Source organism: Hylobates moloch, unplaced genomic scaffold, assembly GCF_009828535.3.
Source record: "Hylobates moloch isolate HMO894 unplaced genomic scaffold, HMol_V3 SCAFFOLD_7, whole genome shotgun sequence".
Taxonomy (NCBI): Eukaryota; Metazoa; Chordata; class Mammalia; order Primates; family Hylobatidae; genus Hylobates; species Hylobates moloch.
In genome coordinates this window covers 46,401,178-46,425,332 of record NW_026652282.1, presented here as the reverse complement: position 1 = coordinate 46,425,332, position 24,155 = coordinate 46,401,178, and the positions used below count along the sequence as shown (strand labels likewise).

The following is a 24,155-nucleotide window of genomic DNA, read 5'->3' as shown; positions in this document are numbered from 1 at the left end:
ATCAGTAGACTTTGAGTAAAGCAAATTACACTCCATGATGTGGGTGGGCCTCATCCAATAACTTCAAGGCCTTAAAGAGAAAAAAAGACGGGGTTTCCCCCAGTGAAGAAAATATTCTGCCTGCAGACTGTCTGTGGATTTGAGCTACCTTACCTGGGTCTCCAGAATGATGTCCTGCCTTACATAATTTGGATTTGCCAGCCCCCACAGTTGCATGAGCCAGTTCCTCAACATCAATTTCAACAATCTCTCTCTCTCTCTGTCTTTCTCTCTCTCTTTCTACACACACACACACACACATACCCACACGGAGGAGCCCGAGCCAATAGGGTGCTTACATCTGGGACCCTTAAAGGGCATAACAGAGATCAATACTGCAGGTTGGTCTCACTCTGCTGCATGGGTTCTAAGGCAGAGTGCTGTGGTGTTCCCCTCCCACCCTCTACAGACTGACGTCCATGTGGCTCATTACTGTGATGCAGGGTTTGGCCATCCAACCCTTCAGAAATCAGTAAAATTCCACAAGGGTTCTCTGCCCTCCTTCTGACTGTCATGTACTCTGTTCTATCCTGAAGTCACAGCGATCTACCGGATGTGATTCCAACCATCCAGAAAGGACCTGAAAACCTGGTGAGGGAGATACACCTGCAAAGAGAAGTTCAGTGAAATAACAGCAACAGGCATAGCTGGGGTGTTCACCAACTCATGAGAGATCACACTATCAACATCTCCCACTTGATTTTCCCCATCAATTAACAGCTTACCCTGGAAACAATCCCTTTGGTAGGTAAGTTGGATTCCCCTCATTGTTTCCCCAAGGCATGCGGAGCTACAAAGCAAACTGATACTGGTATGTTGTGTGAGAGTGGAATCCAAGAATGGAATGCTCTGCAGTGATGTGATTGCCAAAGCAGTCAAAAAGTCTTTGTAAGTTCCCAGATGAAGTACCATTTACAAGCTTCTCTCAGTTTACAGGGAGTGACATGTATGGAAAATCCAGTTTATTTAAGACTCTGGAAAAAGTCATTTGCCTCACTATAACACTCAGTCCCCAAATGCCAGTAGCCCCTGCCAATCATTCCAACAATCAAAGCTGCCCTCCAAAATGCCCCAAAGTGGGCAATGATATTCTGGCCACCACTTTAGGATTCATAAGAAGTACCCTCAAAACTCTTATTTACATCAAAAGGATAAGAATGTTGCAGTCGGTACAGAGGAAATAACACGGCACCATGGAGCAGGACACAATATTCCCGAGAAAGGATTGTGGGCACCTTCCCCCTCAGTGTTGCTTTCTGTGATTAAACAAAAAAAAAGGTGGTTCAGGGCCATCTGGGGTGTGCAGTGAAGTTTCATTTCAAAGGTCAACCACTGCCATGGGACACTGATGCTCAGGATGTTTCTGTGGTAGTCAAAACTCTGGTATCCTGAGACTAGTGTCCTTCTCCAAGGCAAGGGCAGCCGCAAGCTGGGGCACAGGAGAAAAGGCCCAGGCTAGGTCGTCAGTCTGCCAGGGACAGCTGTTTGTTGTGAGATCACAGATGAGATCAGGAGAAGGACAGCTGAAAGGAGAAGAGGGGAGACCATCTCACACTGTCCAATATCATACTGTCCTGATTACCATAGTTATCATACACATCTTGAAATCAGGTAATAAGAGTCTTCCAGTATTCTTTGTCCTTTATAAAATTGTTAGGTTATTATAGTCCCTTTTCTTTTCCGTATAAATTTTAAAGTCAGCTTGCCAATTTCTATTACAGAAACAAAAGGCTGCAAGGATTTTGATTGGCTTTACATTGAATGTATAGATTATTTGAGAGAAACTTATATAGTGATAATCTTGAGTCTTGCACTCCATTAACGTGGTATATCTCTCTATTTAATTCAGCTTGCATTAATATTTCTCAGCAATGCTTCTCAGTACAGGTGTTGCACACATTTTGTTAAATCTTACCACTAAATATTTCATGGGGTTTTTGGTGCTATATTAAGTGATATTGATTTTTAATTTTCAATTGTTTGTTGCTGGTATACAAAAACAGCATTGACTTTTGCATATTTATCTTGAACATGTTACTTTGCTAAACTCACATTTATGTTCAAGTCATGGAATAAATTCCATTTGGCTATAATGTAAATTTTTTATATATTGCTAATTTTTATATATTGGTAGTTTTTATATATTGCTAATTTTTGTTACACATTTTGTGTCTATGTTCATGAGTTATATTGGTCTGTCATGTTATTTTCTCATAACGTTTGGTTTTGATATCAGGTTGACGCCAGCTCTGTAAAGTGCTTTGGAAAGTGTGATCTGTCACCAATTTTCATGAAGAGTTTGTGTAGAATTGACATTAATTTTTTTTCCACCTCCCTTTCCCGGTATGGAATTATTTCTTCCACAAACGTTTGGCAGAACGCTTGGCAGAATTAGCCAATGAAGTCACCAGAAACTTGAAGTTTATTTGAGAAAAACCTTTGTTTTATTTATTTGTTGTTTTTAGTGAATTCTTTTTATTTTTATATGGATATATATGTCATCTATTTATTTTTGAATAGGTTTTGTAAGCTAGGGTCCTTTGAGGAACTTTCCCATTAAATTAAAAAATTCCTTTTTTTGATAATATTTTTCATAATGTATCACACATTTAATATCTGAAGGATCTGTATTGATATGTCCTCTAGTATTTCTTTCTATCATCAGTCTGGCTAAAGGTTTATTAATTTTTCTGATCTTTTCAATTAAACAACTTCTGGTTTCACTGATTTTTTTCCAATTGAAGTTCTCATTTCTGTTTAACTTATTTCTCCTCATATATTTATTAATTTTTCCTTCTTCTTGCTTTGGGTACATTTTGTTTTTCTAGTTTCCTAAAGTGGAGGCTTAGATAGTTGATTTGGAACTTTTCTTCCTTTTTGGTGTAAGTACTTCATGCTGTAATTTTCCCTCTATGCACTGTTTTAGTTTCATCTGACAAGTTTTGATATTTTGTGTTTTCATCTTTAAATTTTCCTTGTAATTTCTTCTTTGCACTCTGAATTACTTAAAAGTATTGTTTAATTTCTAATAGTTCATGGATTCCACATATCTTTCTATAAATAATTTCTATTTCAAATATTTTATGGTCACAGAACATGTTTTGTAAGATTTCATTCCTTCTGAATTTGTTGAGATTTGGTTTTCGGCCCAGAATATCATCTATCTTGGTGAACATTCCATGTACACTTGAGAAGAATAGGTACTCTGCTGTTGTTCTAAAAATATCAATTAGGCCAAGCTGGTGGATAATGCTCTCTCTATATATATAGATATTATATATATGTATCTATGTCTATATATATCTATATACATATATATACATTATTAGGCTTTTTCTCATTTTTAGGGCTAAAGTGACTTTCTGTTGAGGCTTTCTGCATCTTATGTGGAGGTAGAGCTCTCCTTTGTCAATATTTTGACTACTGGCACAAAAATATAGTATTAAAATATAATCCAGAGACGAGCTGAGTATGGCTTGCAAGCTAACTCCAGCCCATGGCTTACTTCTGCACAGCCTTGGAGATAAGGATTTTTTTTTACATTTTAAAGTATTATTTAAAAAAAAAAAAAATATATATATATATATATATATATATCTCCTGAGTTTTAGTTTCCACCAGTTGCTAGGAGTAATGTTGAAGTCTTCAATTATAACTGCAGATGTGTCTATTTCTTCTTTCTGATGTATCAGTTTTCCTCTCATATATTTTGAAGTTGCATACATATTCATGGTTTTATGCCTTCTCAATAAATGCACCCCTCTATGATTGTTGTGTGAAGCCCCACTTCATTCCTTGTAATACTCTCCACTATAAAGTATGCTTTGTGAGGTCTTAATTTAGTACCTCTAGTTTTTATGTGATTCATATTCGCAAGGTCCATCCTTTACTTTTAACTTGTTTATTTCTAACTGGGGTTCTTTTGAACAGTATATAATTTGTTCTTACTTTTTTTATCCAGTCTTATAAACTCTGTTTTTTTTTCTTTTTGAGACAGGATCTCATTCTGTCTGTGAACGTGGATTCCACTTGTGTCTGAGACTTCCAGGGAGTCCAGATTTCCCAATTGCCTGTGTTTGGCCTTTATGAATGTGTTACATTTTCAGTTGTTTCCTTCTTACCCACTTTTATGGCTGTCATTTCTTCCACACATGCTGTGCCAGAGGTGATGCAGTTTGTGTGTCTCATCTCTCCTCAGAATGACTTGTCACCCTTTTATATCATGGAACATATATCATGGGAATGTGGCTGACTTGTTACCTCAGCTCTCTGACGATCTAATAAAAAACTGTAATGTCATAGATTATTAGGCTTTTTCTCATTGTTAGGGGTAAAGTGACTTTCTGTTGAGGCTTTCTGCATCTTATGTGGAAGTAGAGCTCTCTTTTGTCAATATTTTGACTACTGGTACAAAAATACAGTATTCAAATATTTGAATTAAAATATAATCCAGGGACGAGCTGAGTATGGCTTGCAAGCTAAATCCAGCCCATGGCTTATTTCTGCACAGCCTTGGAGATAAGGATTTTTTTTACACTTTAAAGTATTATTTTTTAAAAACACAGCAATATGCCACAGAAACAATGTGGCCCACAAAAACTTAAGTATTTACTACCAGGCCCTTTAAAGAAAAATTTGGTTACCCCATATTAATCTAATATCTATTATTCTGCTTTATATTATTGCATACATTTTTATCCATTTATTTATTTACTCACATATTGAAAAGTATGGATTAGTTTTTGCTCTTACCCTATCCCCTCAGTAAAGCATCCAGCTTTATGATGCCATGGTCTCAATCTGGGAAACTTGGCACAGGGCTCAGGTGAATACACAAACATATATCTGAGGTAGGAGACCAGCAGGACTTGTTTCTGGCTATAACCCTGCTGACTAAAACAGGATCTGAATTGGGAGGCTGAGGTGGGAGGATCACTTCAGGTCAGGAATTCGAGACCAGCCTGGCCAACGTGGTGAAAACCCACCTCTACTAAAAATACAAAAATAGCCAGGCATGATGGCGTGCACCTATAATCCCAGCTACTCTGGAGGCTGAGGCATGATAATCGCTTGAACCCGTGAGGCAGAGGTTGCAGTGAGCCAAAATCACACCGCTGCACTCCGGCCTGGGTGACAGAGTGAGACTCTGTCTAGAAAAATTTTTTAAAATAAAATAAAACAGGATCTGATTCAGACAGGATAAAGTGAAGAAACTGGCAGAAACTAGCAGATGGCCAGGAGAGTGATCCCTGGCTGCCCTCCTTGCTTGTTAGCATGGGACACTCCCACCCAGCAGCATCATAGTTTACAAATGCCTTGGCAAGAACCCGGAAGTTACAACAGCTTGCCATTGCAATGGGCTGGAAGTTACCAGCCCTTTCCTAAAGAGTTCGAAATAACCTGCCCCTGCCCCTAAATTTGCATTAACCCACCCTTAATATACATGTAATTGAAAGTGGGTATAAGTGAGTAGAAATACAGTTGCTAAGACCCCATAGGTTGCTGACTCTTGGTTTACTGCCTATGAGTTAGCCCTGCTCTGTAAGCAGCAGCACCATTCAATAAAAGACTGCTGTCTAACACCACTAGCTTACCTTTGAATTCTTTCCTGGGTGAAGTCAAGAATCATCCTAGACTAAGCCACAATATTGAGGCTCACTTGTCCTGCAGCAATTCCATATCTTGGCTGTTGTAAATAACGCTTCATAAACATGGGAGTGCAGATATCTTTTCAACATACTGATTTCATGTCCTTTGGATATATATCCAGTAGTGGGGCTAGCCCACTAGCAATTTTGAGGGGGAACCTCCATATTCTTTTCCCTTATGGCTATATTAATAGCCAGCAATAATGTACAAGTGTTCCATTTTCTCACCAGAACTTTCATCCTTTTGATAATAGGCACTCTAACGGGTGTGAGATGAGATCTTATTGGTGGTCTTCATTTGGATTTCCCTGATGATTAGTGATGTTGAGCATTTTTTCATATACCTCTTGGCCCTTTGTGTATCTTCTTCTGAGAAATATCTATTCAGATCTTTTGCCTTGTTTTGTCCTGCTTTTGTTTTGAAACAAGGTCTCTCTATGTCATATGATCAAGGCTAACTGCAGTTTCGACCTTCTAAACTCAAGTGATCTTCCCACCTCAGCCTCCGGAGTAGCTGGGACTACAGGAACGCACCTTTGCTATTAAAAACAGCAAAGTAAAAAGGTAATTTTCACTTTTTGGGGGAGAAAGTTTCTCACAATTGTTAACTGTTTGGAGTTGCATAATGTAGCCAATGCCAGTTTTATAATGTTTTTATTCCAATTTTAATTTTAGAAATTTCTTTTAAATGTGCTATGAGTATAAGGTAGAAAAAAATGAGGGAACTTCTTTCATCTCTTAGCTCAGTGCCCACTAAGACACGTGCCACAGGTTTTTGGTTCCTTCAGGTTGTTATAATAGTTAAACCAGAGAACCCATTAGTAGAAGAATCAATGTCATTGATGCTGCTTTCACAGAAAAGGGACTGGCTCTAGAGTCATGATAGTGGAGAGGATTGGGAGTTAGTAAAGGAGCTAACCTATGTAAGTTTTGCACAAAAAGAGTTATATAAAAATAGCCAATTCCTGAACCCCGTGTACATAATGATACATGAGAAAATATAAATATATTTGGAAGAGGCTAAGGCAAATTTACAGATGACAGACTCCTAAGTGGCTACTCTGAAAAGGAGAGATATCCTTGAGCATTCAGAGTGATGAACTTTTGTTTCTTGTCTGCTGACTGAACACCATGATTCTTTGCCTTCACTGCAGTGATAAAACAAATAAAGATAAAGATGGGATAGATGTCAGGAAATACTATTATAGCAAATATCATAGCCTTCTTTCTGGCACAAAAAGCTACATTCCATTAACTTTAACCAAGCAAAATCAGAATCCAAGGTCCTCTCTATCCTCCACCCACCAATTGATACCTAAAAAGGAAAATTGTCTTTACCAAGAAAATGTACTCAAGATAGCACATTACTATTTATTTCATCAAAGATTTGTGGTTGTATACTCTGTAAAGAAATTTAATATTAATTTTCTTGATGTTAAATATTATTTCTTTTCTGATTAAAAAGTAGTAGATGGTTTTTATAGAAAATTATAAAATATGGAATAGCAGAATCAAAACTAACATCCACAATTTCACCACTCTGTGGTAAACAATTTTTGCACTTCTATCCAGTCTTTTATAATTTACTCATCTCTTAAATTGTACACATATATCAAAACATCACATTGTTTTAATGAAACATTTCTTAAAAAAGAAAAAATAATGAAAGTCATCAACAACCTTGAAACAATATGTAAACAGAAAAATTATTCTTTATATAATATGACAGTGTAAATATTCTTTGTACACACACACCAACGAAAGTCTTGAAATGGGCTGGGAACAGTGGCTCACGCCTGTAATCCCAACACTTTGGGAGGGTGAGGGGCGTGGATTGCTTTAGCTCAGTAGTTCGAGACCAGTCTAGGCAACATGGTGAAACCCCATCTACACAAAAATTAGCCGAGCGTGGTGGTGTGCAACTGTTGTCCCAGCTACTTGGGGAGCTGAGACAGGAGGATTAAGCCCTGGAGGTATAAGGTGCAGTGAGTCATGTTTACACCGTGAACCCCAGACTGGGCGATAAAGTGAGACCCTGTCTCAAAAAAGAAAAGAAAAAAAAAAAAAACCTTTGAAATGAAAAAAAAATAAAGCTCAGTGGAAATAATAAAAATAAATATAAAAATAAAGTAGAAAATTAGAACCCAAACAGTTCAAATTACAAAGATATATGATCACTTACACGCTTTCTAGTAATCTGAGAATGAAAAATAAAGTAAAAATGACATTAAATTTTCTCAATCAAATTAGAAAACAATTATTTTTGAAAAAACAAGAAATACCCCATGGATGTTTTTCATAATGATGCAGTGAAATGGGCATTTTTATAAATCACCCATTGCTGAGATTTTTTTGTTTATAATTTTCTGTTTTGTAATTTTTCAACAAGCAACATGAAAAACTCAAGATACAAAAGAATGTTTTAAATTATGTTTAAAATAATTTGTATTAATGTAAAGACATATTTATGTTATCATGCATACATTTTAGAAACATTGGTCCGCTTGAAAAGCACATAACATTCTTCCAAATATTTTCAAACTCGCATACGCTCTCAATATTTTATGGAGCTGTCAATCTATTTCCCAACTAATCATTTGAAACCTTTTTCTTTGTTTCTAAACAAAATATTAGGAGTTTTTATAATCATCATTAATTATTTCAGAATGCTACTCTACTTATGACAAATATACATTTGTACTTTCACTGACTAGCAGTATAGCAATATATTTAGCATATAAATAGATTTTTATTCAGAGTTACATCTAAAAATATTACCTATCATTGAAAGCGAATGCTCATGATAACCACAACTCCAAGTGTTATGGCTTGCTTATAGTACTGATGATGTGTCATTGATTAGATATGATGGTCACATAAGAATGATAAGGATCACACCTAGTACAGGGATCCCGGAAATCTTGTTGGCATCAAATTTGGCTGCTTGGTCTTCCTAAACATCCTAAGCTGAAAGTGAAGCTGAATAGAAGATTTAGGACAAGACTTTGTATAAAATACAAACTTTGAATGACTGTATGCAATGAGAAATATGCTAAGAATAATTAAAGGGACACCTGATTTTAATGAGAAAGAAAACACTACATTCCCTTTGTAGTTTTAAGTAGAAGAAACGCAGGACTTAATTCCTGGTCCCGAGAGGATGAAGTGAAGAAACCCGCATGAACCAGCAGATGGCGATAAGAGCAATCCCTAGCTGCATTCATTGCTTATTAGCATAAAACAGACTCATGACAGTTTACACGACATGGCAACATTCCAGAAGTTACCACCCCTTTCCATGGCAACCACCCAGAAGTTAGTTACTACCACTTTCCATGGCAATGACACAGAAGCTGGCACCCTTTTCCTAGAAAGTTCTAAATAACCCAAACTTCAATTTGCATTAAACTGACTCATAATTTAAAGTGGGTATAAACGAGTATAAATACAGTTGCCAAGAGCCCATAGGTTACTGACTCCTGGCTCACTGCCTGTGACTTAGCCCTACTTGGAAAGGAGAAGTACTGTTCAATAAAAGTATTGTCGTCTTAACACCACCAGCTCACACTTGAATTCTCTCCTGGGAAAGCCAATAACCCTCCTGGGCTAAGCTCCAAATCTGGGCCCACCTGTTTTGCATCAGTTATAAGAGGAGAACGCTTCCAAATATTCCATGATTGCATATTTCTCAAGTTGATTTGTTAAAAATCTTTCATCTTTGTCATAGTCAATGTGTCATTTATCTAAGCATTATGGTGACATAAAAGCTCAGGTGTAACAGGAATTAGCACGATTAGAAATTTAGCAGGATTATTGCCCAATAAGATCTAACATCAAATACTGATATGTAATTGCATTGAACTCCTCCAATTACTTAAGGAAAAGTTTTTAAGAATAAATACTCATGCTTGAAAATATCTTTGAATACATGTAAAATTTATCAACACTGAATACCACAGATGTTGCTGTCACTGGATGCCGATGAAGTACATAATAGGAACCATAAGACACAATCAATAATAAAGGGGGAAATAAAAGGGAACATATCAAAGCACCATCAGACGAGTGCGGAAGCACACACACGAACACACCTTGCAGCTGCAGAAAGACATGGTAGGAAGTAAAGCCCCACAACTCATCAGCCTTCCTTCTCACCAACTCACGAGTTCACAAGTGAGTTTGCTGAGAGTCAAAGGCTCACAGTAAAACTGACAAATTTAAACATCACTCAGAGCTATTTCAAGCATTATGTAGAAAGCTACAGACAACAGTGAACTTGCTCTGAGCAAGTCTTAATCTATCATCCTCATCAATGGCTAAAGAAATGGCCCCTAGACATTTTGTCCAATAACCTCTAAAGTAATGATCTTCAAACTTTTTAAATTACAATTCATGGGAAATACATAGTTTGTATATAATTCAGTAGGGAAATAAATATATGTACGTGTATGTGTGTGTGCAGTCTGTAGTGAATATTCTATATGCAGTGAATGTTATTTACTAATTTATTTTATCTCATTTCTTTAAAATGCTGTTTGCGGAGGACAACATTAATCTTATGAACCACTATGGATGATAAACCAGTATGGAAAAGATTAAAGGCTTTTCACAAGATATCCTCAATGGTTAATAAGTGTTATTATAGAAGTATATGAAAATACACATGAGAACCCAATGTTGTCTTCCTCCTTGGGAATTCAGTCTTTTCAGAAAAAAATGGTCGTTTTTGTTTGTTTGTTTGTTTGTTTTGGTTTTGAGACAGGGCCTCCCTCTGTCACCCCAATCTTGGCTCACTGCAACCTCTGCCTCCTGGTTTCAAGGGATTCTCCCACCTTAGCCTGCCAAGTAGCTGGGATTACAGGACTGCACTACCACACCTGGCCAATTTTTGTATTTTTAGTAGAGATGGGGTTTCACAAAGTTGGCCAGGCTGATCTCGAACTCCTGACCTCAAGTGATCCACCCACCTCGGCCTCCCAAATTGCTGGGATTACAGGCGTGTGCAACTGCACTTGGCCAAAAACGTGGTCCTTGATATGGGCCACAAAGGCTACCACGAAATACGTAATTACAGAGGAAATGTGTGTTCCATCAGCAGATAACCATGTCTGTTTTGCACAGGTGAAGTGTTACTTGGACAGACATAAAATCACATGCAAAAGGGACAGAAAGTACATGTGACCTCTTGTCCTCTTGGTATCATGAGGAGGCTTTGTTTGGGCTGCAGCATAGCTGAATGTCATGAATTGCATCCATTCACGAGGACCTCCCTGTGAATGCACAGGGACCTCCATTTCCCTATTGTGCTCCCATTTGATGAGGCAAATAGGGGACTTGCACTTAACATGGTAGGTAGTAAATAATTTGACCTCAACCAACAAGCAATCTGAAGAGCTCAGGTGACAGTGTTTACTATGGTACTCTGAAAACTGCCAGCTGCTCAGAATCTGTAGACTTTGTCCCACCCACCCACGGTCCTGTGGAAATCTAAGTTTGTTCATATTCCAGTGCTTGGAGGATGGGAAGGTCTTGTCATGTGGGAAATTGAGCCCACCCACAGGTAGATGGGCTGTGTTAGTCTCAGCTCCAACTTCTCCTTTAGCGGCCCTCAGAGTTGCTAGCGTCATGTATCAGGCAAGTCTTCTTGCCTCTAAAGAGTTTCTCATACTTCCTGCTGCTTCCTGTGAGTGTCACAAGGGCTACTTCACAACTTGCTCCCATCCCATTCCAATTATGGTCCTTTGAACTCATCCAGTTGGACCAAGGTCACCTGCCATGGGAATAACAGGAGGAAGCTCAAATTTGGGAGGAAGTTAAAACCTGCCCTTTGAAGCTGGAGTGTGTCCACTCAGGAATCATTAAAGTCCAGGTCCTTGTGAAGCACATCCATCCAGCCATCTGATGGCATGACTTTGACCATTTGCTAATTAGATGCTCACAGAAAATCTAAACCCAGATGTCACTATCTCTCATTCTTTGAACATTTCTGAGTGCACTATACTAAAAACCGGAGTTAATAAAGGAAAAATGCAAGTCAAATTTAGTAATGACAAAGTCCTTGCCAAGAAAAAACAAAAAAGATAACAGATAAACTAAATAATAGTTTATGACTGCCCTCACTCCTTAAATAAACTTTGAGAATTACAATGACTACTCAAGCCGCTGTTTGGAGAGAGAGATTGAGGAATCTCTTTTTTCCTACTCAGGGTATTTCCTTAAAGGAGTGCAGCTGTGGCCAAGCACGGTGGCTCACACCTGTAATCCAGCACTTGGGGAGGCTGAGGTGGGCGGATCACTTGAGGTCAGGAGTTTGAGACCAGCCTGGCCCACATGGTGAAACCCCGTCTCTACTAAAAATACAAAAATTAGCTGGGAGTAGTGGCATGTGCCTATAATCCCAGCTACTTGTGAGGCTGAAGCAGGAGAATCACTTGAACCTGCGGGGCAGATATTGCAGTGAGCCAAAGATAGCGCCACTGTACTCCAGTCTGGGTAACAGAGCGAGACTCCATCTCAAAAGAAAAAAAAAAAAAAAAAGAAGCTCAACTAGATAGAATATATAGATGTCAGCTCAACAATATATCCTAATTTATTTATAAAACACTACATTCTGATCAGGGCTCCCTTCCTATCCTTCCCTTCCATATACTATTCCCCACATTAAACTGCTAGGTAATATAAAAGTAATAAGAACAGGAGTCATGGACACAGTTTACTGTCTACATTAACGAGAGTTTATATTCCACTGGCTTCATTATAATAATTTTACTAATACAGGAATCTCTTACCAAGGAAAATAAAAGTTTCAAAAAAACTTTATTGTTCTTTCCAGCAATTGCCTGAAAGATCCATCAACTCCTCAATAAAAAGTGTCAAATGACATTTTTCAATCCCAAAACTCTTTGAACCCCTTGCCTAAAAAGTCTTGTTGCATCCACCAATCCTAAATCATTATCATTCCTACCCAATTCTAACAAAACCATCCCCCACTTTAAAATACCCACTTTATACCGGACATGAAAAGCAGAACAAATATACCCAAAGCCCTTCCACATCTGACATACTAGTGCCTCTGTGGAGGTAGTGCTCTACCTTGTAGCTTTATGCAAATAATGTCAGCGCTGTCTTATGAACAGGTTATTTGGCTGATATTTGGGGAGTAGAGTATATGATGAGCATAGTCACCACTGCTGTACATCATGTCACAATAGACTAAGTCTAAATCCTAGGACCAATGTTGTATTAGTCCGTTCTCATGCTGCTATAAGGACATACCTGAGAGTGGGTAATTTATAAAGGAAAGAGGTTTAATTGACTCATAGTTCTGCAGGGCTGGGGAGGCCTCTGGAAACTTAACAATCATGGAAGAAGTGGAAGCAAACACATCCTTCTTCACATGGCAGCAGGAGAGAGAAGAATGAGCAAAAGGGGAAAAGCCCCTTATAAAACCATTAGATCTTGTGAGAACTTACTCACTATCAGGGGAACAGCATGAAGGTAACCACCCCCATGATTACATTACCTCCCACAGGGTCCTTTCCGTGACACCTGGGGATTATGGGAACTACAATTCAAGGAGAGATTTGGGTGGGGACAGAGTCAAACCACATCATATGTATGGATATTTCTGAACCATACACTGTCTGAATGACCTACAGGTATATTCAGGGAAATGTTACCAGTCCAGAGATTAAAATGTGCAATAATACAACCTAAAAAAGGAAGATGTGTTAATTTATTTAGTCTACAGAAGTGGTTCTATTCATTGGTAGCATGGCAGAAAACCTCAGACCAGAGAAGGAAGTGATTAATCAAAGCATGAATAAAAATTGGCCAAGGTGGGAGGATCACTCGATCCCAGAAATTGAGACCAGCCTGGACAACATAGTGAGATTCCGTCTCTAAGTAAATAAATAAATTAAATAGCTGGGCATGGTAGCACACATCTGTAGTCCCAACTACTTGGGAGGCTGTGTCTTGAGTATTGCTTATGCCCAGGAGATTCAGGCTGCAGTGAGGTAAAGTCATGCCATTGCCCTCCAGACAGGATGATGAAAAAAAAAAGCATGTATAAATATAGACATTAAAATAATTTATTTCTCTCACAAAAGTTCTTTCTGAGACACATCAACCACTAAGGGTGACATGGGTTTCTGGATGCATGAGAATGGTAGGACAAGAGAGAGAGAGAAAAAAAATATCTCTTAAGTCCTTTCCTTTCTACTACAAACATACTGGGGATTCTGGTTTGGGGACAGTGGGAAAACCCTGGCTGGCCTTGCATGTGCCTGACTCAGTGTGAACACCCCTTGCTTCCCAAGTCCCTTGTTGCCCATGCGCCTTACTGTCTGCCTTCTGTCCCTGCAGAGCTGTGCAAAGAGACATCGTGACTTCCTTCTGTCTTGCCAACTAGGAGTCAGCCAGTAGGTCTGCAGATCAGTAGTCCTAGAAGTTTGAGTGTGAGTGAGTGTGAGGAGCCTGCGGGCACGGTCCATGGCCTCCTTGGTGGAAGGGCTTTGAGGTCCCCGTCCTTCTAACACGCAGCAATGCAGCCATGGCCTTGCTGTGGTGGGGGTGCCGGACAAGGGAGGAAGAAGGACCATAGATGGGAGGAGGGTCAGGTAAACAAGTAGTGAGTTTTGAAGGGGGAAACTATTTGTGGTATTTGAGTCCCCGAGGCATATGAAACTGCTTACAGAAGATGCATTCCAGAGTCCTCAGTGGGAATCAGGGAGGGGAGGGAGGACTGCGTGACGCGGGATGGGGTGGGGCGAGGCGGGGCACTGCAGCACACAAGGCAGGCACCGACTTCAGTGTGCATGTTCCTTGGACACCTGCCTCAGTGTGCATGTTCACTGGGCATCTTCCCTTCGACCCCTTTGCCCACGTGGTGACGGCTGGGGAGCTGTGAGAGTGTGAGGGTCACGTATCAGCCGTCTGGACTCTTTCTCTCCTACTGAGACTCAGCCTATAGGTCCGCAGGCCAGTCCTCCCAGGAATTGAAATGTGAGTGAATGTGAGGAGGAGTGAGCGGGCTTCCAGAGGGTCAGGCGGCATGGTCTGTGGCCTCAGAGGGTAAAGAGCCTCTAGGTCATAAGGAAGGTGGGCCGCGGAGTGAAGGGGAGCCAGATGAAGATGGGGTGAATGCTGGGGGTGCTGTTGGAGGTATCTGAGTCCCGGAAGCGACTGGAACTCCCAACGGGACAGATTCCAGACTTCTTGGTAGGGACCAAGGAATGGGCTGTGTAAGCGGTAAGAAAGGGGCCTGGGAAGTGGGAATGCTATGAGCTGGTGACTGCGACCCCGAGGTCTGTAGAGCTCTGGGTAGAAACGTCCAGCGAGGAGCGTCCAGCCATGTGTCACAACTTCTCAACTCCACCCTGGAGGTTCGAATGGGCAGGACTGTGCTTTCCAACAAAACTTTGATTTTAGGGAGGGAAATCATCCAAACAAATGGGTGTGTGACGAAAGCCGTGGTCACTGCAGTTTTAATTCTCTAGCTGTATAAACTTAAATGTCTCCACTATGGAGAATCCAGCTGTGAAACCAAATCTCATCGGAAATATCCTGTATCTTTTGCCAGGAGCATTAAGACATTGCTCTGCTAGATTGCCCAACTTAAGTGGCTTTGCAAGCATTCGATTCAGAAGATGTACACACTTCTAGTTGCCCTGGGACTTACTTTCAAATTATTTCCAAACTTTTTTAAAAACTGAAATTTAACATTTGGCCATGAAAGTGGTCAAATATAGCTATCCTCTCAAACGCACTTTCCCAATCACAGTATTCTGTTTGCAGAGTGAAATATGAGTTGGCGAGGAAGATCAACATATAGGCCTAGGCCAAGAAGAAGTTTACAGCCTCCTGAGCTGATTGGGGCTATGCTTGTGAGTGCTTTAATATTTTGATGTTTTTTATTAGCAGAAATTTCTTTTGTGATAGTGTTGTTGAATGAGTATAGATACACTGATAAAGGACTTCCATATTGATAAAAATGATCACACATCTCATGAAGGAAAGACTAATCCAAGAGTATTACAATCTGGTTTTGCCTGCATGGATAATCTTGTGTTCCCCACCATGACTTCCTCCTCATGCTTACTGATAACAGATTGCACACATCCATCCCAACATAGATTAAAATGGCTTCCAAAGCCTTTGAGGGTTACTGTCTTAGAGTAACCTCTCTTTGGGAAAAGTAACTTTGTGAAGAATAAGTATATGGAACAGTGTTGGAGAAGTGTCTTTAGACTTACTTATGATGAGAAATACCTGTGTATTCTGTATATTTGTATTATTGACATGTATTAATAACAAAACTTTTTATCTGAACACATACCGCCTCCCCTTTGTCCCAGGAACCCAGTGGTGAGGAGCCTAAAGAAGAGAAACCACCCACTAAAAGTCGGGATCCTACACTTGATCAGAAGAGAGAAGATGATAAGGGTGCAGCTGAGATTCAAGGTGCTGGGAAAGGAAAGAAGTAATATCTATAGGGGGAAGGAGGCCTATGTGTGCATCATGCCTTATGCCATGACCAGTAATAGGAGGAAAGAAAACATTAGGAAAGGATCTCAAACGTTTGCTCAAAGTAGGCTGGAAAAGTGAAGAGTATAGTTTGCAGCTTCATGCCGTCCCTGGATAGAATAAATCTTCTCTTTTTTTCAAGATTTATTTTGTATGCTTGAAAATACATCCCTTGCTAAATCAGATGAAACTGTTTAATTGATGTATCAAAATGTACATTATTTCACTTGATTAATTAGATCTTCTTAGAATGTTGCTGTATGATTGGCTCAGCCATGGTGTCCACAGTGTTATAAGCACCCTTTTATAGCATATAGAGCGCCAAGCCACCCTATCTTATAACACCCTGAATAAAGCCCATTTGCATAGGGATATTAGCCCTATTTTATAAAAAGGAAATGGTCGCTCAGAGATTGAGGCTTACCAAGAACGCTTGAGTCATGGAGACAGAATTCATATTACGTTCCAAGGTCTGTGTTCTTCCTAACATCTACGTTGTTAGAAAATTGAATTATTTTGCTTAAAATGCTTAATACTCGAATGTGTCTGTACTGTAAGGTACTTGAGTATTGGCTCAGGAGAAAACAAATTCAGTGAAGCGGGATAGCAAATCCGGAAAAGGGCTCAATGAATGACAGCCACTGTTCCCTTTGATCAATATTTTTGACAGTATGTTTGGTAAAAGGTGGATAATTCAGGACACTGGCACACAGGTAGGTATATTAGTATGTTTTTTAAGGAACTTTTAAAAGTCGCCTAAATACTTCTATAATTAGAAAACCAAAGTATGATAAAATTATCATGAAACAGAAATTGTGTCATCAACAGATAGCATTTTCAAGCTAAAGTTGACAGAATTTGGGCCATGGATTATTTTAGCAATTCACGGTTAAGAGGTTTCCAGAATATGACTGTCAACAACACTCATTACTTTCTTTCACTCAATTTCCTGAACTCTCATGGGAAAACTGTGATTTTTTTTTTCCTCTTATTTTTGGTACTATATTCTCAATGGGATTTATTTATGAAAAGTTACATGTAGGGCCTTTGGACCTAAGCATAATTTTAATTAATTTTAACCAAATAATTTTCAAGTTACCTCAACAAGATATGGTTGTCACAATTGTAAGTTTTTGTCATAAGCCCAGGAATACATTGATCTAGTCTTTCAGAAAATTATCTTTGAGTTATCATTAAAATGCTATTCATGCAGCAAACTTCTGATATCTTACATAGTTGATACTCACTCTTTATAATGCACACTGGCAAAGTATAGCAAATGAGGGTGTAGTGTGATTTATCCTTAGATTGTCATTTTAAATTAGATTTCAGGCCGGGTACATTGGCTCACGCCTGTAATCCCAGCAATTTGGAAGGCCGAGGCTGGTGGGTCCCTTGAGCCTGAGAGTTAGGAACTAGCCTGGGCAACATGGGGAAACACCAAAAAATTTTCTCTGCCAAAAAAATACAAAAATTAGCCTTGGTGATGGCATGTGCCTACAGTCTCAGCCTCTGACAAGGCTGAGACAGGGGGATCAGTTGAGCTCAGGAGGTCAGGGCTACAGTCACCTGTGACTGCACCCCTGTACTCCAGCCTGGATGACAGAGTGAGACCCTGTATTAAAAAACAAATAAAATAGGAATTCATAATACAGGAAAACAAAAGTGTGACATCTTTGCATCACATTTATTATCACACTAGCCTATAGGCTTTTATGTCGTAACTCTGTGGAATAGAATATTATTACTTCCTTATTTATACTTCATGTTTTTCTACTCAAGTTCATAACCTTTGTATTTTTTAGTGCTGGACCTGGAAACCGATCTCCAGGATCTGTGTCAGACAAAGACTGGGGATGAATGTGAAGATGGTACTGATGTCAAGAGGAAGATTCTACCAAAAGCAGAGCACTTTAAAATGCCAGAAGCAGGTGTGTTATTCATTAAGACACAAAGTTATGTGATTTCTATTTTTTACAATATTATACTTTCGATCATAGAGAGATAACATTACTGCCACTTTAATAACAGTGTTCAAGTACACACTTTCTTTGAAAGGTAGTTCAGATCCCAAATGCCTGACTGCAAGACTTAAATGCTCTCAGATACAGACACAAATTTGGTCAAAGCCATATTTAATCATCAAATATGACAGCATTTTCTTACTTCTGAGTATAACCAACAGCTAACAATTTTCAGATTATTTTCTAATTTCTGCTTTTAACAAATACATAATGAATTTGTAATACCAGACTGTGTGAAATATGTTGAGCACTGAAGGAGATTCTAGTAGCAGCTCTATGAAAATTTGTGAGAATCTGGACAAATTCCATAAATTCTACACCCATCTTTGCTGTTATTGAAAATGGTCAATGCAGATCAAATGTATAAAAATCCATTTCAGTGCTGATTTCTGCATGCTCTGGTTCTGTTGGAGAGAATAGAAAGATATTCCAATTTCCATGATTTGTTTTTCCTATCAGCTTCAGTCCAATTACAATATTTGAGCTGAGATTTCATTGCTCCTAGGAAAATGAGCAGGCACTCTGCTTGATGTTTGTTTTCCAGTATGGAGACCTAAATGAGTGTTCTTGGATTTTGTCAAATTCTGAATTATCTGGCTCTTAAAGAATAATTCCATTTTGGCCGGGCGCGGTGGCTCACGCTTGTAATCCCAGCACGTTGGGAGGCCGAGGCTGGTGGATCACGAGGTCAGGAGATCCAGACCACGGTGAAACCCCGTCTCTATTAAAATACAAAAAATTAGCTGGGCGTGGTGGCGGGCGCCTGTAGTCCCAGCTACTAGGAGAGGCTGAGGAAGGAGAATGGCCTGAACCCGGGAGACGGAGCTTGCAGTGAGCCAAGATCGCGCCACTGCACTCCAGCCTGGGTGACAGAGCGAGACTCCGTCTCAAAAAAAAAAAAAGAATAATTGCATTTTAAAGCCTTCCCACCGTGAAGCCTTGAATGACTGAATAATAAAATAGCAAGAGACAGTCTGCTTTCTGTGGCCGATGAAGTAGGGAGAATGCATGTAGTTCAGTGATGCTCAAGGTGGGTGTAAGATGCCTGTGCTAAGCATGTTTTTGCTCTCCTGTCAGTCTTCATGAGCTACTGTGTGTAATAAAGACACATATGATATAATCACCTCTAACCATATCATTGGTTACATATTACAGGTTTCTGCCTTGAGACATCAGATGATAGGACTTAAAGTTCAAAGACTATAATGTACTAATTCTTGAGTAGTCAACATAAGTATCTTTTACACATATTTTTTATAAATGGCTGACTGTTAATTAGAAGAGCTTCTGAATTTAAAGGAAGAGCTCCATGTTTAGGGAAGAAATTACCTAAATGTGTTACTCTGCACTGCTGAACCATTCCATTAAACTATTTACATTAAAAGATAGTTTTCAGGAGCCGATTGAACAAGCCTCAGTTGTACTCTTAGGAAGATCATAGCCTTAAATGCATATCTTATTAGAATAGATAGCAAATCACATGATAAAATAACAATCAATATAATAATAAAAGAGCAACAGAATAAACCTAATGGAAAAGGAGAGAGGTACTTAATAACAGACAGGTACGAACCCAGATTTTGGATTAGGAAAACTAATCCAAAAGTAATACATTTAACACATTGTTTATTTTAAAAATAGCTATGAATAGACTATCAATTTGTTTCCCCAGTCTTGAAAATGGGAAAAGCACAATACAGAATATGAAGAAGACACAGATATTGAATATATAGTATAACTGAAAGTAAATACATTCTTTCATTTTGTTTTGTTTTGCTTTTGAGACAGAGTCTCGCTCTGTCGCCCAGGCTGGACTGCGGCAGCATGATCTTGGCTGACTGCAACCTCCGCTTTCCGGGTTCAGGTGATTCTCCTGCCTCAGCTGAGTGGCTGGGAGTACAGGCACGCACCACCATGCCTGGCTATTTTTTGTATTTTTAGTAGAGACGAGGTTTCGCCATGTTGCACAAGCTGTTTTCGAACTCCTGACCTCAGGTGATCCACTTGCCTTGGCCTCCCAAAGTGCTGGGATTACAGATGTGAGCCACCATGCTCAGCTGAAAGTGAATACATTCTTAAACTCTAATATTTTCAGAATATAGATGAAATGGTTGATAAGCTAGGAATGCATGCATTATTAAATATATCCCAGTGGTACCTGAATATCTGTTCATCACAAAGACTGTGCATGAACTTGTGAAATTTGCCAGTTGTCCCTTGATAACATTTACTTTTAGAAATAAATATTTAGTTATTCTAGATGTCTTCCTCTAGGTCTCCATTTCCCTTTCCATTTCTTTTTTTGTGCCGTACTGTTCATGATATATACCTCTTTCATATTTTGATATCAATAATGATAATGATAGATTAAAAGTAATGCGATCATGTAATTAATTATACAAAGGGGAATTTTTTCAAGTGTAAAAAGAGATATTTGTATTAACATCAGGGCTATAGGTGAAAACTGGGGACAGATGTTTACCATACCTTAATATCTACAGAAGGGTAAACTAACCCAAAGCAACATTTTTGCACTTTGGCACAATAGAGAAAAAAACAAATGCAACACTGTCCTTTCTATTCACCACGCATATGCAGCTCCTAATGTGACATTAACTCTTTTCTTAAAAGATAGTCTTCATACTATTTCCAGGAGCCTATTAGACATCCAGGCCATAGTTTCAAGCCAAAATATTAAATTATATATTTTTTATAAATTCCTTTCTTAGTTTTTTTTGTGTGTGTTGGCTATATTTTTAGTAAAATTATACACAATTTTTGCTTTATACATTAAATCCCTTTCTAAGAGGTTCACTTGATTTAATGTGTTCTGACCTCGGACTGTCTTTTGGTTTCCTTGTAGCACTAGAAAGCAGGATGTGTTTAAAAAAATTAATAATGTATACGTTTGGAAGTTTATCTCCAAAGTCTCTACAGAGTTCTACTTGAATGTAAGCCAGAGGGTGACTCTTGGGCTTATGGTCTTAGTCCACTGTATGAAACAAAAACTTTGGTGTCATTTGCATATCTTAATGTGATCTAAATACAGTTCTGCTAGTAATGTTCCACCTGTTACTTTTCTATTATAGGTGAAGAGAAATCACAGGTTTAAAGGAAGATAAGCTGAAACAACACAAACTGTTTTTATATTAGATATTTTACTTTAAAATATCTTAATAAAGTTTTAAGCTTTTCTCCAAAGAAATCTTGCACATCTTCTGTTAATTTCTTTTTTTCTTTCTTTCTTTCCTTTTTTTTTTTTAGGTGGAATTTTGCACTGTCGCCAGGCTGGAGTGTAGTGGCATGATCTCAGCTCACTGCAACCTTTGCCTCCTGGGTTCAAGCAATTCTCCTGCCTCAGACTCCTGAGTAGCTGGGACTACAGGCGCGCTCCACCACACCTGGCTAATTTTTGTATTTTTAGTAGAGATGGGGTTTCACCACGTTGGCCAGGATGGTCTCAATCTCCTGACCTCGTGATCTGCCTGCCTTGGCCTCCCAAAGTGCTGGGATTACAGGCATGAGCCACTGTGCCCAGCCTCTTCTGTTAATTTCATTCCCAGGTATTTTGATACTATTGAAAATTGTGGCCAGGTGCAATGGCTCACACCTGTAATCCCAGTACTTTGGGATGCTGAGGTAGGAGAATTGCTAGAGCTCAGGAAAGTGACACCAGTCTGGGGAATATAGGAACCCCTCTCTACTACAATGAATGAATGAATGAATGTAACTCTAGTCCCAGCTACTCTTGAGGCATAGGTGGGAAGATCCCTTGAGCCCAGGTGGTCGAGGATGCTGGTAGTCATGTTCACGCCACTGCAACTCCAACCTCCATGACAGAGCAAGACTCTGTTTCAAAAAAAAAAGTATCATTTTTGATATTTTGTATTCTGAGTTAGCTGATACACAAGTGTGGTATTGTGAAATGTATATTTTGTCCTTGACTGTGCTTAGTGGCTTACAACTCCTACAAAGTGATGCCTTTTTGTATGCTAGTGAGTTGACCGATGTCTGGGAGCCCCTGGGAGCTCTAGGATGAGGAATTAGAGGGTTGGGACTTTCAGCCCCATGCCCAAACTTCAGGGAAGGTTGGGGCTGAAGGTTAAGTTGTTCACCAATGACAAGCCAACATTTTAATCAGTCATGGCTACATAATGAAAACCTCCATGAAACCCAAAAGGACATAGTTCAGAGAGCTTCTGGCTAGCTGAACACATGGAGGGTAGCATTCCCATAGAGGCCATGGAAACTCCCTGCCCCTCCCTACATACCTCACCCTATGTGTCCCCTCATCTGCATCTTTTCTAAGGGTGTTCCACTTGCCACAAAATATGTGAGAAGTCCCTAGGCTATGGAGCTGGTTGAAAGAATTAGGGCCTAGGCAGAAGAAAGGGGAAAGCAACCAGGGCAACTTGCTGAAGCGAAATGACTTGGGTCCTACCTACACTGTCTCCTTACAGGCTATGGCATGAAATACCCATGGGATTCCATCCGACCTCTTACACACTGGCCTTGAGAGTGTGGGCAATGTCCCCATTTCTAAAGTAGAAATTAGAATATTTACACTAAATACTTGTTATGAAGAATAAATGAAATAACATATGGATTAGGCAATATACTGTAGATAAATTTGGTTTATTATATTTCTTTTCTTCTTTTAAAATTTCAATTTTTTTCATTCCCTTTGCCTTTACAACCACATGTTTAGTAAGTAATAACTGCTCTTAAATTTCAAGTAGGGGTATCAAGTTACCTTTTTAAATGAATTTGACTTCTGAGACTTACTTAATTTAAATAAATATGTTAATTAAAAACCGGGGTAGCTGGTGTCAGACATGGGATCAATTCTAAAGTTGGTTTGTAAATAAACACAGTCTGACAAGGCCAACCCTAAGTCAATGGAATGTGCCGAACACTGTGCCCTTTGCTGTGTGTGATGCCGTGAAGAATAAGTCCTTCTGGTCAGCCAACACCACACAACACAATAGTGTGTCAAGTGTTCAAGCAGTCCACCTGTGGTGGCTAACATGACCGCAAGTATCACCACTGCAGTTGTTAGTTTGGCTTGTCACACATCCATAGATTTGACCAATAAGAAGACAATGAGCCCAAATGGGTCCAAATGGTTGATTGATTGCAGGCAAAGTAAAAGCAAGGTCAGCATTGTGTCAGCACTGTGTCCCTAGTCCCACAGTATGACACTGAATCGGAGGTATACAATGACAGCACAGATGGTGGGTCTCTCTGCCTGTGAGGAGCCCACAGCTGTACCCTAAGGCAGTGAGCAGTTTTATACTCCACAGTTGTACCCTAAGATGAGGAAAGGCCCGTGCTTAATGGAAACTAGGGAAATGGATAAAGAATGGTCTCATGTCAACCTCCAACCAGATAGGGAGCTGGTGAGAAAATACCTGTGGCAGCTCCCACCATGCTGCCTATCTCCCCTTGCAACAAAAGGAAACCAGGTATTCTTCTGACACTCAGGTTAGCCTGCAGCCTAGCTTTGCCTACGTGTCCTATGTGGTGACCTGCAAGATCTCCAAGACACCATGGCAGAGCCTTTGCCCTATAGTGTCTGACACAAAACCATATGTAAGGTGCCTAGAAACATACCATCTCCAATAATGACTCCTAAATAGAGGGGATGCTTTTCTGTTAGGGTCATTACAAAAGATTGATAATTTAATTCAACAGATATGCATTGATGACTGCCATGTTATAGGAAATGTCTTGGATGCTGGAAATGAGAAGACCAACTAAACAATACGTGGTACTTGCTGTGGAGGCTGTCACACTGTTGGTGGGGGAAGGGGGCACCTTTACAGAAGACCCTTAAAAAGAAGAGCAGCTGAAGTGCAAAGGAGAAACACAGGGAAGGGACCCAGGGGGATTAAAACAATGAATGTGGTGGCCAAGT

General features: G+C 39.4%; 1 protein-coding gene across 1 annotated transcript; it reads left to right on the top strand.

Moving 5' to 3' along the window:
* Positions 1 to 14,499: 14,499 nt before the first annotated feature.
* On the top strand, positions 14,500 to 21,439 carry LOC116811304 (X antigen family member 2). The gene is made up of 5 exons (XM_032756363.1): positions 14,500 to 14,693; positions 15,486 to 15,574; positions 16,046 to 16,151; positions 18,020 to 18,145; positions 21,328 to 21,439. Exons 2-5 carry the CDS (start codon positions 15,494 to 15,496, stop codon positions 21,348 to 21,350), a joined length of 336 nt encoding a protein of 111 aa, XP_032612254.1. The 5' UTR covers positions 14,500 to 14,693; positions 15,486 to 15,493; the 3' UTR covers positions 21,351 to 21,439.
* Positions 21,440 to 24,155: the final 2,716 nt, after the last annotated feature.

Excerpts from the sequence above, each read along its gene's own strand:
- LOC116811304 (XM_032756363.1), top strand. The coding sequence starts at position 15,494 with ATGAGTTGGCGAGGAAGATCAACATATAGGCCTAGGCCAAGAAGAAGT. Across the intron at positions 15,575-16,045 it reads AGCTGATTGGGGCTATGCTT|GAACCCAGTGGTGAGGAGCC; the intron begins GTGAGTGCTTTA and ends CCTTTGTCCCAG. Across the intron at positions 18,146-21,327 it reads CTTTAAAATGCCAGAAGCAG|GTGAAGAGAAATCACAGGTT; the intron begins GTGTGTTATTCA and ends TTTCTATTATAG.